At 38.3% G+C, this 16374-nt stretch overlaps 1 protein-coding gene across 41 annotated transcripts in view; it reads left to right on the top strand.

Annotated features, from left to right (window-relative positions):
- DYM (dymeclin) overlaps window positions 1-16374 on the top strand; it is a 411306-nt gene that overhangs the window by 362253 nt on the left and 32679 nt on the right. For 7 of the 41 annotated variants that reach the window (XM_055102660.2, XM_055102657.2, XM_034943662.2 and 4 more), the window contains one exon: window positions 357-1219. The exons of 26 other annotated variants lie outside the window; for them this stretch is intronic. In XM_055102660.2, the coding sequence (XP_054958635.1) occupies window positions 357-495 (139 nt within the window). In that variant the 3' untranslated portion in view covers window positions 496-1219. Of the gene's footprint in view, window positions 1-223; window positions 1220-16374 lie in introns of those variants that run through there. 8 more of the 41 variants (XM_063597277.1, XM_055102666.2, XM_055102664.2 and 5 more) reach the window with 3 other exon arrangements.

The raw sequence follows: 16374 nt of genomic DNA, 5'->3' as shown, positions 1-16374 counted from the left end.
CTTCAACTCTCCTTATTCACTGCACAGCATTAGTGCAGAACATTAAAGGAGGGACTCCCAGTGAAGAGTGAGGCTTTTCTCCATGGCCTGCTGTCCCAAGGACCTCTCAGCCCAGGCTCTCCGGTGGAAGACTAAGGGTCTCTTACCGCTAAGCTTTCCCTGCTAGTTGGTTTTCCTGTATTTGGCCCTTCTTCTTCTACCACCCTTCTCCTTCTCTCCCCAGATTTGCTTCTCAGGATGTATGCACCCACCTGTCCCTTTACATTAATTTGCATCGTCATCATCATCACCGATATCACCTATAATATACAAGCAAAGCATCTCTTACAAATGTGGTTTGTTTCTTCCTACTGCAGCTCGTTATTTTACCCCCACTTTGACCACAACATTGCTAGGATGTTGGGGAAACAGAAGTGTGTAAGACACCACCTCTGCCCTCGGAAGAATGTATCACCTTTCAGGAGAGAAAGGCACCCCCTTGCATTGCAGAGCTGAGTAGAGCAGGGCACTTTACGCTGCGTGTCAAATGAATGGTGTAGAAGTTAAGTTCTGGAAGAAGGAATGGAGACACTGCTGGGAAGAACTAGTCAGGGAACATTGAAGAGAAACCTGGACTTGACCTCTGTCTTAAAGGGATGGTAAGGTTTCCATAAAGCTGGAATGAAAGAGAAATCCAGATGGGGAAATCTGTGTGTGAGTACAAGAGAAGGCCCAAGGCAAGTTCAGCTTAGTGTCCAACTGGAACAATAGGACTCCCCTAATTCTCTCTGCTGTATTAATGTGGCTTGTATTATTTAATGGTACAGTAAAGTAATTAGTGGCTTTCAAACTCTTTAGACTGCCACCCACAGCAAAAAATACATTTTACATCATGATACAATTCACATATTTATATACAACTGAAAGGAAAGTTTGATAAAACAGTACTTACCATCATTAAATGTGATGGGCTCCGATATTGCCTATTCTGTTTTCTTTTTTTAAAATTGCTAGTCAGACCCATTAAATTGATTTAATGATCCAGTATTATTTAGTAACTCAGAGAGTTTTAAAAATAATGTGTCAAGGCTGGGCGCGGTGGCTCACACCTGTAATCCCAGCACTTTGGGAGCTGGAGGCGGGCAGATCACGAGGACAGGAGTTCGAGACCAGCCTGACCAATGTGATGAAACCGAGATCGTGCCACTGCACTCCAGCCTAGGGGACAGAGCGAGACTCCATCTCAAAATAAATAAATAAATAAATAAATAAATATTAAATCACTGTTTTTCAAAGTGTGATCCTCATAGCATCATCAGCATCCCCTAGGAACTTGCTAGAAATGGAGGTTCTCAGGCCCTACCCCAGACCTATGGAATTAGAATCTATGGGGCTGGGGCAGTCAGCGCTTTAACATCAGCCCCTGTGTGAACTGATGCCTGCTCCAGTTTGAGAAGCACAGTACTAGGTAATTGCTCCAAACACACCAGCCCTCTCCACTCTTAGAGCCTTGCCTGGCTCACTCTCCCTGCTCCAGATATCTGCTGGCCTCATTCCTGCATGTCCTTCAAGTCTTTACTCTCATGAGCAAATGAAATCTCTCTCTCCATCATGCCTGCCCGACCTTCCAGGTAACATTTCTGCACTCCCAGCCCCCCAATCCTACTGTATATTTTCTTTTTCCACAGCATTGTCATCTAGCATACTGTATAATTATTTACTATTATCCTCCTAGATAATGTAAGCTCCAGGAGGCCAGGGGTCTTCATATTTTGTTCACTGGGATATCTGAAATGTACCTGGCACATACTGGGCACTTTAATATTTGCTGAGTGGGAGGGAGGGAGGAAATGAGAAAGAGAGGGATACCAACGAACAATGGGCCTGTTGACCATAAAATGCTGCTTCAAGAAAACATTCTTTGAAGAACAGCTCTCCATAGACTCTTAAAAGGTCAGCTTTTATTCCAAAATATTATAAAGAAGCTCAGTTAAGACTAGAGGTCTTGGTCACTTTGTTGGAATAGTTGCTTTTTAAAAGTCTACATTATTCCACATTTATGCATTCTTATAGCTACAAAACCCTACTGTGAAGACCTCCACTTTAGTAGTTCTCATCAATAAGCTAATTCCTATGTAAATCGGCCTAACTAAATTTTTAATAGTTTCTCAGGGGTTCTCTTCTTGACTGTCACCTGCAGTGATTTCATAGTTCAAGCAGAGTAAAATATTCTGATTTATGGTATTAGGATAAATTTTTCAAGTGATCTCATTTTTTCCTATTTCTGAACCTTTCTCAGAGGGTGAAGAGCATGGAGGGCCTGTCAGGCTCTATGAGAGTCCAATAAAGAGCCACTGTTTGCTTTTTCTGGTTCATTCTTTCTACTTTCCCTGATCCATGTAGAGCATGTGTATGTTCAGGGCCTGACAGAAAGTCGAGGAGAACGAGTGCCTGACACCGTCCACCAGCCCAACAGCAAAACCTCTTCTTCAGACTAAATCTGCTGCTAGCTTATAGCTACTTTAATTGTACAAATGATGTCATTTGACTTTTTTCTCCTGTTTTTATTTTTATCACTTTAGACTTTTAAAAAATCGTTTTCTCTCTTACCTGAAATATTGTTACCTTTTTGCTGGGGGGTGAGAGCCAGGAAGCATTCAGCATAAAGGAGATAGCTCTGTGCTGGGCTTCTATCCTCAAAGGAGAGATGACATTTCTGCCATTTCACCAGGCCCAAAATGATCTCTGCAGAATTCAACAATCACAGTGGCTCTCCCTCCCATTCTGACTCTCCTTGAGTTTCTTGTCCAATAAAGACAAAGGTCAAGTCTTATAAGTTACTTCTGCCTCCCATGGAATAGTAAACACAGGCTCATAAATGGATCCGGAAACTGCTAGAATAATGTAATACCTGATTCTTAGAACCATTTAGTCCTCATATGAGAAATTTTATGTTATGAACTCCATGGTCTGACATGCACACGTGTACACACACACATTTGCAGGATGTTGGTACAGCTTTCCAAGTCACCAGTTCTACATATTGAGAAGGAAGCAAATGGGAAATCTTAGCCAAGGCCAGTCCCTCAGTTGAATCCCTCCAGAGTCATTTTGCAGGACAAGGACTGTAGAAAGGCATAATAGAACACCCATAATGTTGATACTAGAATATCTTCTGTATTGGGGTTATCTAAGAAGGAATCTGGTCACATTGATTCTCCCTCCATCAAAATGAGGATTTCAAGAGAATTCTCTTAATTAATGAACAGTCACCTGAGCACTCTTTTCATATGCAAGTTCCGGATCCCACCTGAGATTCTAACCTAGTAGACTGGTGATGAACTCAGGAATCTGTCTGGTTAAACAGTTCTTTGAGCAGTGCTGATACCCTGCCAGATTTGGGAACCACTACTGTATGGACCAGTTTTCTTCAATTGCCTGCCCTCACAAAAACTAAGGAGATGATGGCTAGGATTAACAGTTGGCCTTGATAAGGTTGGAGCTGTTTTCTCCAACTTCCCTACAAAAGACAGAGAACTTTCACTTTGTGATCCTTAAAGTAGATTCCTTTAAAGTAGAAAATATTTTACATGTAACCCAAATATAAGATGAGAATTACTTTAAAATGAGACAGAGTAGTAAAATTCCATTAATAAAGTCTGTGGCCTTTTAAATGTTGCATATGCTTTTCAGTCTGACATAAGTATCCCTCTTTTGACTCAACTTCCTTTTTCTTTGTTGTTTACTATTCAGTTAACATTAATTGAGCACTTGCTCTATACCAGGTGCTCTGGTAGGTATTTTTATATAGGTGATCTCATTTAGTCTCCCTAGCAATTCTATGAAGTGTAAGCATAATTTCCATTCTGCAAGTGAGGAAACTGAGGCTAAGGAGTTCTTTGGAGCCAGGTGCAGTGACTCATACCTGTAATCCCAGCAGTTTGAGAGGCTGAGGCAGGAGGATCACTTGATCTCAGGAGTTTGAGACCAGCCTGGAAAACATAACAAGACCTCATCTCTACTAAAATGCCCCCCTAAAATATTAGCCAGGTGTGGTGGTGCACACCTGTAGTCCCAACTATTCAGGGGGCTAAGGCAGGAGGATCGCTTGTGCCCTGGAAATTGAGGCTGCAGTGAGCCCTGATCCTACCACTGTACTCCACCCGGGGTGACAGACAAGATTATTTTAGTCCCTCTTATCTTTGAGCCATGAATTTCAGCTATTCCTTCTTTCAGATCCTAAATTTTTGCTTCCTCTTAACCCATTTGCTTATTAGACCAATTTGTGTAACTGAAAGCATACATAATACACCAAATTAAGTCCTTGAGTTTGACAATATTTGTACTCAGTGTTGTAGAGTAACCTTTGAAATATTTGAAAGTTATGTCCATTGCTGCTTTATGGAGTACTGTTTAAAAAAGGCTGTTAGGCCTTTTTTTTTTTTTTTTTAATTTAAGTTCTAGGGTACATGTGCACAATGTGCAGGTTTGTTACATATGTATACATGTGCCACATTGGTGTGTTGCAGCCATTAACTTGTCATTTACATTAGGCATATCTCCTAATGCTATCCCTTCCCCCTCCCCCTACCCCACAACAGGCCCTGGTGTGTGATGTGAAATGGGGAAAGGATTCCCTATTTAATAAATGGTGCTGGGAAAACTGGCTAGCGTTATGTAGAAAACTGAAACTGGATCCCTTCCTTACACCTTATACAAAAATTAATTCAAGATGGATTAAAGACTTAGATGTTAGACCTAAAACCATAAAAACCCTAGAAGAAAACCTAGGCAATACCATTCAGGACATAGGCATGGGCAAGGACTTCATGTCTAAAACACCAAAAGCAATGGCATCAAAAGCCAAAATTGACAAATGGGATCTAATTAAACTAAAGAGCTTCCGCACAGCAAAAGAAACTACCATCAGAGTGAACAGGCAACCTACAGAATGGGAGAACATTTTTGCAATCTACTCATCTGACAAAGGGCTAATATCCAGAATCTACAAAGAACTCAAACAAATTTACAAGAAAAAAACAACCCCATCAAAAAGCAGGCACAGGATATGAACAGATATTTCTCAAAAGAAGACATTTATGCAGCCAAAAGACACATGAAAAAATGCTGATCGTCACTGGCCATCAGAGAAATGCAAATCAAAACCACAATGAGATACCATCTCACACCAGTTAGAATGGCGATCATTAAAAAGTCAGGAAACAACAGGTGCTGGAGAGGATGTGGAGAAATAGGAACACTTTTACACTGTTGGTGGGACTGTAAACTAGTTCAACCATTGTGGAAGTCAGTGTGGCGATTCCTCAAGGATCTAGAACTAGAAATACCATTTGACCCAGCAATCCCATTACTGGGTTATCCCAAAGGATTATAAATCATGCTGCTATAAAGGCCTTTCTTGTACATAATATTGAAATTGCAGTAAACATACAATGGCTTAATGTCATATTTACTTTTGGCTAATCATTCTTGATAAACAGGCTAGCCCATGATATTCATTATAATGTCTTACATTATTTTTGTTTAATTAAATATATGGTAGATGTGTAAGCAATTTTTAAGCAGTTTTATTCTTTGCAATGGATAAGCAAATTAAGCATAGTTTTTACTGTGTAATCCTAGAGTAGAAAAATTTAGTCTTTATTATCATTGCATCTTGAATGTAGTCATAAACTAAAACACTTAATTGAAAAGTGATAAATATCTAATTTTTTTGGTAGCAAAATAAATCTTGCCCAGTATTTTAGTTTGTTCAGGCTGCTATAACAAAATACTTTAAACTGGGTAGTGTGTAAATAACAGAAATTTGTTTCTTAGAGTTCTGGAGACTGGGAAGTCTAAGATCAACATGTCAGCAGATTTAGTGTCTGGTAAGGGACTGCTTCCTGGTTTATAGATGGCCATCCTCCTGCTTTATCTTCCACATGGCAGAAGGGGTAAGGGAGCTTTCTGGAGTCTCTTTTATTTTTATGTATTTTTTTTAATTATTTTTTTTTTTGACATGAGCTTCACTCTGTTACCCAGGCTAGAGTGCGGTGGCATGATCTCAGCTCACTGCAACCTCCACCTCCTGGGTTCAAGCAATTCTCCTACCTCAGTCTCCCAAGTCTCTGGGATTACAGCTACGCACCACCATGCCTGGCTAATTTTTGTATTTTTAGTATTTTAGTAGTGATGGGGTTTTCCTATGTTTCCAAGTAAGGTGGGCGGAACTCCTGACCTCAGGTGATCCGCCCACCTTAGCCTCCCAAAGTGCTGGGATTACAGAGCCACCTCGCCCAGCCCTGTAGTCTCTCTTTTGAGGGCACTAATCCCCTTCATGAGGCTCCACCTTCATGCCGTAATTATTTCCCCAAAGCCTCACCTCCAAATACTATCACACTGGAGATTAGGATTCCACATATTAACTTTAGGGGAACACATTCAATCTATGGCACCTAGTTCTCCAGACCATGGTGCTGTGGTTTGAATGTCCCCTCCAAACGTATGTTGAGACTTAATTCCCCAGTGCAGCCGTATTGAGAGGTGGGGCCTTTAAAGTGTGATTGGATCATGAGGGCTCTGCTCTTGTGAATAGATTAATCCATTCATGGAGTAACGGCTAATGGATTAATAGGTATCATGGGAGGGGGACTTGTGGCTTTATAAGAGGAGAAAGAGAGGCCTGAGCTAGCACATTTAGCCCCCTCCCCATGTGATGCCCTGCACTGCCTTGGGACTCTGCAGAGGGTCTCCACCAGCAAGAACACCCTCACCAGATGCAGCCCAACCTGGGACTTCTAAGCCTCCATATCTGGAAGAAATTCCTTTCTTAAAACAATTACCCAGTTTCAGGTATTCTCTTATAAGCAGCAGAAAATGGACTAGGACACATGGTTTCCAATGACTGCAGGACCCAAGTTCACAATGCAAGGGCAGCTCTGGAAAAGGCTGGCACTCTTCAGTAGGAAAGGAAACATTAAGCTGTGTGATTTTACCTTGAAATCCCTGCTATTAGTTTTGATAGAATTTTCTTTGGTCAAAAATGTGTGATTCACAAACTAAAATTTCCTAAAAAGATAATCTAACTGTGGTGCTTAAAAAAATAGAACCAGTTGCCGGGAGCAGTGGCTCATGCCTGTAATCCCAGCACTTTGGGAGGCCAAGGCGAGTGGATCACCAGTCAGACGTTCAAGAGCAGCCTGGCCAAGATGGTGAAACCCCGTCTCTATTAAAAATACAAAAATTAGCCAGGCGCGGTGGCAGGTGCCTATAATCCCAGCTACTTGGGAGGCCAAGGCAGGAGAATCACTTGAACCCGGGCAGCAGAGGTTGCAGTGAGCTGAGATCACACCACTGCACTCCAGCCTGGGTGACAGAGTGAGACTCCATCAAAAAAAAAAAAAAAAAGGACCAGTTGTCCTTATTCATCTGCCTCAATTTTGACTCTTCTGTTAGATTTGTCCAAATGTTGGACCAGTATTTCAGGGAACTTCCTAATCTCTGACTAATATAATGTCAGTTACTGGATTGTGAAAATCACTCCCAGCATGTTCTACTTGCCCCACTTGAAGAATATCCACTATTTTTAAAAACCCTAACATTAAAAATGGTAAGTTGTAGACGATTTGTGTCTAGAAATGATCTTTGCACATCAAAGCATGTTCTTTCAAATAGAAATTACCCTATTAGATTTAAAATATGAAATAGTTCACTTAAAGTCACCTTTTCTTTGGCATTAGATAAGTTAAACTTGAGATGGGTTTGGTATTAAATTATATTGTTGCTCACTAGTCTCACAGTGAGATTGGAGGGAACATATTTTATACCCAATTTCGGAAGTTTATTGAGTCATAAGAGTAATCCCTGTTTTTGGTCATACATCGTATCTAGAACATAGTCAAGGTCTCATCTACTAATAAAGCTACACCCCTTTTTTTTTCAGTGTAAATTGAGAGATCATATATACAAATAAACTATAGACGTATACTGTAAAATAATAGTTAGAAAGTGAGTATCCATATAATGGCTTTTCATATCAAGAAATGGTCATTGCCAACAGCCCAGAAGTCCCAATATACCCTCTAGAACTAAAAACTGTCCTGACTTTGGGTATAACTGTCATCGTCTTCATAATTTTACCATCTGTGTGTATATTTCTAAACAATGTGGTTTCCAATTCTGACCTTTTCATAAATGGAACCATGCACTATATTTTCCTTTGCAACTTTCTTCTTCCACTCAACATTTTGTTGATGAGAGCCATTTATGTTGTTAGACAACATTTGTTCCTGTCCACTGATGTATTAGTATTACATTATATAAATAGTTCACAGTTTATCCATTCTATTGGTGGACATCTAGATTATTTCAAATTTTGAGCTACTAAAAAAATTCCCCAAAATAAATGAAACAAAACTTGACAGAACTGAAAAGAAGTAGAGACAATTCAAAAATAATAGTTGGAGACTAATGCCCCAGTAATAGAACAACTAGATAGAAAGACAGCAAGAATATAGGTTTAAACAGCACTATCAACCAACATGATCTAACTAACATCTATAGAGCATTCTACCCAATGGCAGCAGAATACATATTCTTTTCAAGTACACATGGAACACTCTCCAGGATAGACCATGTGCTGGGTCACAAAACAAGTCTCAGATTTGAAAGGATTGAAATCAAACAGATATGTTTATTGACCACAACATAATTAAATTAGAAATAAACAAAAGAAAGGTATTTGGAAAAGCTTCTAATATTTGGAAATTAAGCAGCATACTTTTAATAGGTCATAAGGAAAATTTAAAGACAGTTTGAACTAAATGAAAATAAAAATACAGCATATCAAAATTTGTGAGATGCGGCTCAAGTGGTGCTTACAGGAAAATTTATAACTTTAAATCCTATGTTAGAATAAAAGAAAACATCAGATAATCTAAGCTTCTACCTTAAGAAACTAAAAAGAAAAGCAAATTAAACCTCAAATAAGCAAAAGGGCAGAAATCATAAAGATCAGAGCACAAATCAATGAAGAGAAAACAATAGATAATATCAGTGAAACTAAAAGCTGATTCTTTGAAAAGATCAATAAAATGGATAAGACTTTACCTAGAATGAGCAAGAAAAAAAGAGGAGACGCAGATTACCAAAGTGAAGAATGAAAAAAGGGCACCGTTATTGACCCTGTAGAAATTAAATATAAAGGAATACAATATTAGAAACAAATTGAAATGAACAAATTAAACATTGTAGATGAAATGAGCAATTCTTAGAAATATACAAATTATCAAAACTGACTTAAAAAGAAATATAAAAACTGAATAGACCTATGACTATTTTTTAAATGAATTAGTAATTAAAATCTTCCCATAAAGAAGAACACAGGCTCATATGTCTTCACTGGTAAATAGTTTTTGCAAAGAAGTAATGTGAATCCTACACAGACTCTTTCAGAAACTAGAGTAAGAAAAAGGAATGCTACCCAGCTCATTCAGGGAGGCCAGTATGACCTTGATAACAAAATCAGACAAAGACATCACAAGAAAAGAACAGACCAGTATCTCTCATGAACAGAGACACAAAAAAATCCTTTACAAAATATTAGCAAACTGACACCAGCAATGTACAGAAAGGATTGTACACCATAACCAAGTCAGATTTATCCCAGGAATACAAAATTAGTTTAATATACAAAACTGAAATAGTATAATATGCCATATTAGTAGACTAAAGGACAAACCACCTGATCATTTTAATAGACCAAGAATCAACAAATCACAACCCACAGGCCAAATCCTGCCTGCCACCTATGTTTGTAAGTACAGTTTTCTTGGAACACAGCTACACCCACTTATTTATGTATTGTCTGTGTCTCCTTTCACATGACAGTAGCAGAGTCAAGTAGTTGTGACAAAGATCATATGGCTCACAAAGCCTAAAATGTTTATTACTGGGCCCTTTATAGAAAATGTTTGCTGACCCCCACAATACACACAGACAAAACCTAACATCTGTTCGTGATAAAAATTCTCACAAAACTAGGAATATAAGGTAAATTCCTCACCTGACAATGGGCACCTGGAAAAAACCTACGGCTAACGTCACACATAATGATGAAAGACTAAATTCTTTTTCCACTGATCAGGAACAAAGCAAGAATGTCGGCTCCCTGCACATGTATTCAGCATTGTGCTTGAGGCCCTAGAAGAGCATACAACAAGATAAAGAAATCAAATGTATACAGATTAAAAAATGAATAAGTAAAACTGTATTTGGCCAAGCACAGTGGCTCACGCCTGCAATCCCAACACTTTGGGAGGCTGAGGTGGGAGGATAGCTTAAGGCCAGGAGTTAGAGAACTCCTGAGCAACATAGCGAAACCACATCTTTATATTAAAAACAGCAACAACAACAACAAAAACTGTATTTGCAGGTAAAATTATCTGGTTTTTGGAAAATCTTAAGGAGTCCATAGCACAACTAATAGAACCAATAAATGAGCTTCAAAAGTTGCTGGATAAAAGATCAGTGTACAAAAATCAATTGTGATTCTTTATACTAAAAACAATGCTGTATGGACAGTGGTATTCTGTCAGTATTGAAATTGAACATACGCATCTGTTCAATTTCAGATTCAAACTGCTACCCAAAATGGTTGCGTCAATTTATATTTCCATCAGAAGTATTTGAGGGTTCTTGTTTTTCCACATATTCAAAAAAGGATGTCATCCCTTTTACTTTTCAATCCAGTCGATGTGTGTCAGTATCTGTGGTCCTATATATTCTTTATACTTTTCTGCCTCCTAGAAGATTACCTCTTGCTTCTGGAAATGCCATCTAAAACAGGAAGTTATTCTGGCTTCTCAGCTGCGTCTAGATAGACACCGGGGATTACTCCTTCATCTTCACCATCCCCTAACTATAGGTCTACCTTATCATTATGTCTTTCACACTCGTGGCCATGCCAGTCTCATCAGCCTTCCACTGTTATCCGCACTGAACCATGTACTCTTGCCAGAGCATTACTTGCATTTTTCTACCTCTGTGCCCTTGGATGTGTTCATGATAAAAATTCTCACAAAACTAGGAATATAAGGTAAATTCCTCACCTGACAATGGGCACCTGGAAAAAACCTACAGCTAACGTCACACATAATGATGAAAGACTAAATTCTTTTTCCACTGATCAGGAACAAAGCAAGAATGTCGGCTCCCAGCACATGTATTCAGCATTGTGCTTGAGGCCCTAGAAGAGCATACAACAAGATAAAGAAATCAAATGTATACAGATTAAAAAATGAATAAGTAAAACTGTCTGTATTTGGCCAAGCATGCCACTTCCTGTCTTTCTTTGAAATTTTACCCATGTTTCCAAAAGCATTGCCAAAACCCTCTCTCCAAGTTCTTCTTTACCATTCTGTACTGTTTTTATCTCCTGCTACCTTGTGTATTAATATGTATGTGTATACTTTAATCTCATTTCATTTTTAAGTTAATTGTTGTGTTTTCTATGTTTATGTCGCCCCATAGCATATTGACATAATACACTACCTTGCACAGAATAGCTACTTGTTAAATATTTCTGAATAAAGTAATGCAGCGTGGTTGAAAGTTGGCTTGGGAATTAAGTTTTTGCTTCTAGGTATCAAGACCCTACCAGATAATACACCCTACAGAAAACAACTAGAAAGTCTGAACATATAATACGAAACACAACTACTTGAAGATATTGGAGAATGAATAGAAGCAAACCATTTCAGGCTGTTTATGCTCATTTAGAGGAGAGGAAACAGGAAGTTATATACATACATTTCTATTTCCATGGCTTTTAGCCTGGGACCAAGTACAGTCCATGTAGTTCGTGGCATGGTGGCAAGCACCTCACATGGAAGACTCTTGATATTTCTGGCCTGGGAAATCACAGAAGAGAAACTGGGAAAGCATGAATGCTGAAGAGAGTAGAAGAATCCTAGAAGGGAAAGAGCTGGAAGGGAATTCCCAAACTGCCTGTCTACATCTCTGAATCATAGCAGCTCAGCTAGAAACCAAAACTCTGAACTAAGACCAGCTCTGAAGATACCGAAGAGTGAGCAGATGCAGAGACTCTCATGAAGAGGGTGCATTCTTCACTTGGAGGATGGAAAATAACAAACCTACTTCCTGACACTTTCAGCCTTGGGCTGACTGCAGTGACAGCATCACACTGCACACAGAGCAGAGGTGGGGCACATGTGGAAAAGTAGCAGAGCCTTTCTGGCCTGAAAACCAGAAAAGAGAAGTTGAGAATCCATAAACTCTGAAAATAGTGGAGGAATCCCAGAAGAGAAAGAGTCAGAGAAAGGAATCCTTAAACTCTGCCAGTCCACATCTTTGACTAAACCTTGAACCACACATCTGCAGAACAAACTTTAAACAGCCTGGCTAAAAACAAAAGATCAAAATACAGAGTTTTCAGTTCTAGCCCAGACAAGAATCTCTACAATGTAACATTAATATTATTCAGGATACAACCCAAAATGTCCCGACATCCACAGAATCAAGAAAATGGAACACATTTTCTGCACACAACAATCAAGTTTTCTACCCCAAGATGAACCAGATGTTAGAACCAACAAAGATTTTGAAGTAACTACTATGGCTTTCCTCATTTTTTTTCTTTGCATGAAACATGTTTTTAATGCATGAACATTCCAGCAGAGAAAGGAGATGTCTCAGCCGAGAAATAGAAACAGTTAAAAAGGGCCAAATGGAAAAAAGACAGACAATTGCAGATATGAGATGCTGACACCAAACAGAATAAACACAAAGAATCTCATGTCAAGGCATTTTAACATCAAAGCTGTTGAAAGCCAATGACAAAAACCAAGAGAAAAACAACAAAGTATAACGTAGTACCAAATTCCCTTATGTGGGAACAACTCAATTAACCTTGCACTTCTCATTAGAAGTCAGAGAGTCTCAAAGAGAATGGAACAGTGCTAAAGGAAGTTCTTCAGGCTGAGCAAAAATGATGCCGGATGGAAACTCAGGCTTTCAGAGAGGAAGGAAAAATATTTACAAGAAGTAGTAAATATCTAAGTAAATATATAACATTCATATTTATATTTTCCATTCTCTTTGCCTTCTTCCCTCCCTCCCTTTCCTCCCTTCTTTCTCTTTAATTTTTAAATAAACTAAAATTCCTAAATGACATGGTGGCAAGCACCTCACATGGGAAACTCTTGATATTTCTGACCTAGAAAAGCACAGGAGAGAAGCTGGGAAAGCATAAATGCTGAAGAGAGTAGAAGAATCCCAGAAGGGAAAGAGCCGGAAGGGAATAACCAAAATTATCACATTGGTTTTTAGGATTTATAATCTATGTGGATGTATATATAACAACTATAGTATGTAGGAGAGGAGAGGAGGGATATGGCCCTGTATGGTTGTGACAGTTGTATAGTTTACATGAAGTAGTATATATATATATTTTAATTTTTGTGGGTGCATAGGTATATTTATGGGGTACATGAGATGTTTTGATACAGGCATGCAACGTGAAATAAGCACATCATGGAGAATGGGGTATCCATCCCCTCAAGCATTTATCCTTTGAGTTACAGACAATCCAGTTATTCTCTTTAAGTTATTTTAAAATATGCAATTCAGTTATTACTGACTGTGGTCACCCTAAGTAATATATTATTATCTATAAGTTGACTGAGAAAAGTTAAGAGTGTATATTGTCATCTCTAGGGCAACCACTGTAAAAGTAATTAAAAAATGAATAGCTCAAAAGCCAACAGAAAAATTAGAATTCTTAAAAACATTCAAATAATTTTTTCCCCAAAGCAGGAAAGGAGGAACAAAACAAGAGAGGATTTGAGTAGAAAGCAAAATATAATATTGGCAGACGCAAACCTAACCATATCAATAATTACATGGAATGTTAATGGACCAAACACTCATTAAAAAGCAAGAATTGTCAGAATGGATAAAATAAGACCCAACTATATACTGTCTGCAAAGGATATGCTTTAACTATAAAAATACAGGTTGAAAGCAAATCAGAAAAAGAGGTACCATGCAAACAGTAAGCATAACGTGGCTTTACTAATGTCACATAATGCAGATTTCAAAACAAAACCAAAGGTGAATGAGGATACTTCATAATGATCACAGGGACAATTCAACAGGAAGACATAACAGGCACAAATGTGCATGTGCCAATAGCAAAGCTTCAATATCATGAAACAAAAAGCTGACAGACAACTCCACTGTGTTGGAGACTTAACCCTCCCTCAGCAACTGGTAGAACATCTAGACCAGAAAAATTCACTGAAGACATGGAAAATCTGAAAAAGACTATCGACTACCTCACCTTGATTGATATTCCCAGAACATTTCACTGGACAGTGGCAGAAATTCACATTATTTTCGAATGTATATAACACCCTTACCAAGATAAATCCTATTTTGAGCTATAGAACAGATCTCAATAAGTTTAAAAAATTAGAATTGTCAAAGTTAAATTGATGAAATCAATAAAAGCTAGAAAAGGCAAAACTGAGAGAGAAAGCAGATCTGTGGCTTCCTTGGGCCCAGGCGGACAGCACAGAAAATCATGTGCAAAGGGACGGGAAGGGGCTTTCTACTCTGCATCTTAATTGTGGTGTGGTCACACAATTGTATACAAACGATGAAATTTATGAAATTGAACACTTAAAATTAGTAAATTTTATCTTGTGATCATCTCAAGAAGCAAAAAATAGGGGAACAGTCAGTTTGGTCATTTTCATCTAACAAATGCCAGAGTTCAATTTTAAAATGTAATTGGAGACCAGAAAAACATTGCCAAAAGGGAAAAAAGTCCTCCTGTGAAGCTCCCATGTTGTGCAGGGCACCATATGTTTCACCACCTGAGACAAGAGCTAATTTATGGTTAGAGCGTTTAAAGAGTACAGGTTTTTTGGAAAAAGGAACTATATACGAGTTAAGCTTCTGAGGAAGACTTAAGAGCATTCTTTCTCCACATTCCTTCTCGCACAGCCCAGAACTAGTCTTGTAACAGAAGAAAAGCTATGAAAGAATCACCCTGAAAAACCAGGCTTCTTCATGTGCAGTGAGAAGATTTTTCATCTAAGTATATTATCTGTTAAAAAGTGATCAGGGCTGACAGCAGCAGTCTGTTCTGTGGCATCCACAGCCTCTCTATGGTGTTCCCAGGGAGAATTCTGGTAATAACAGATACCATATTTTTGCAGTACCTTCAAGGGTTGTTTTAAAGCAGAATGTACAATTCACCTCTTCCCAGGTGTCATCAGGATGTGAACATGCGGCACTTTGTATTGTTATTACATTTTACATGATAACTCTTTATATAAAATGTAAAATGGCTCCAGAAAAATGATTTTATATGGTACCTACTCTGAAAACCTAAACAAAATGGTGCTTGTTATTACATTGGTGTTGTGAATTACTTGAACTATTACGATAGCATGTTTCACTAAAACATATTTCAGTAGTTTACTTTTGGCATAATATCTGCAGCATGGAGAATAAGTGTCATCTCAAAGTAGAAAGGCATGGCATTTTTCTTAATGTGTCTTTCAGACTCAAAGTTTAAAACATCATAATATTTTTCCTGTGATTGCTTCTATTTTTATATTCATATATCTCTACACACACATACACATACAGAGACACACAGATACATACAGAAAAAGATTATTCCCCAAAATGAAAATATTTACTTTGAGCAATAAAATTAAGGGTGAGTTGGTTGGTTGATCAGTTTTGCTTTGCTTTTTTGAAATTTACTTTAATGTTGTTATACTGCCTGTACAGTAACAGGGTGCCCCTGCTAACACATTTCTGACATTGCCCTATCAAAATGGAGGATAAACATTGCCACAGCCCCAATGAAAGAAAATATGTGTTATCAAGCTTTTAAGTGTATGGGGTTTAAACTCTTCTCATGTTATATCAGATCTTTACTGTAAACTAGCTAGAATATTTCCCAGCAGAAAATAGTAAGTGTGTCTTCAACTGCAAAGAGCACTTCATAAAATTTGTTTCACTACAAAACAGAGTAAACAGTCTTTTGATCCCTTTTTTTTCCCCACCTCAAAAGTTAAACTGCCATTCCTTGTTTCCAAGACTCACAGTAGTAAATGTTTTGAATTTTCCGTGTTGGAAAAATTCTGACATGGCATTATCTACTACCCCCACCATCAAAATGAGGATGGGACTATGTGTCTATAGTTTTCCTCGTACCAGTGGCCATTTTCCCAAGCAAGGATCCAGAAATGTGTATTTTCCTCTTGACTCTGCCATCGATTCCCTGTTTATCCTTCACTGAATCCTTCTTTCCCTACATTTCCTTGGCTCCATAATGGACATATTGGCTCACTT

Source organism: Pan paniscus, chromosome 17 (genome assembly GCF_029289425.2).
Source record: "Pan paniscus chromosome 17, NHGRI_mPanPan1-v2.0_pri, whole genome shotgun sequence".
NCBI lineage: Eukaryota > Metazoa > Chordata > Mammalia > Primates > Hominidae > Pan > Pan paniscus.
Note: the sequence above shows the minus strand (reverse complement) of the source record. Positions and strands in the feature narration are given on the sequence as shown.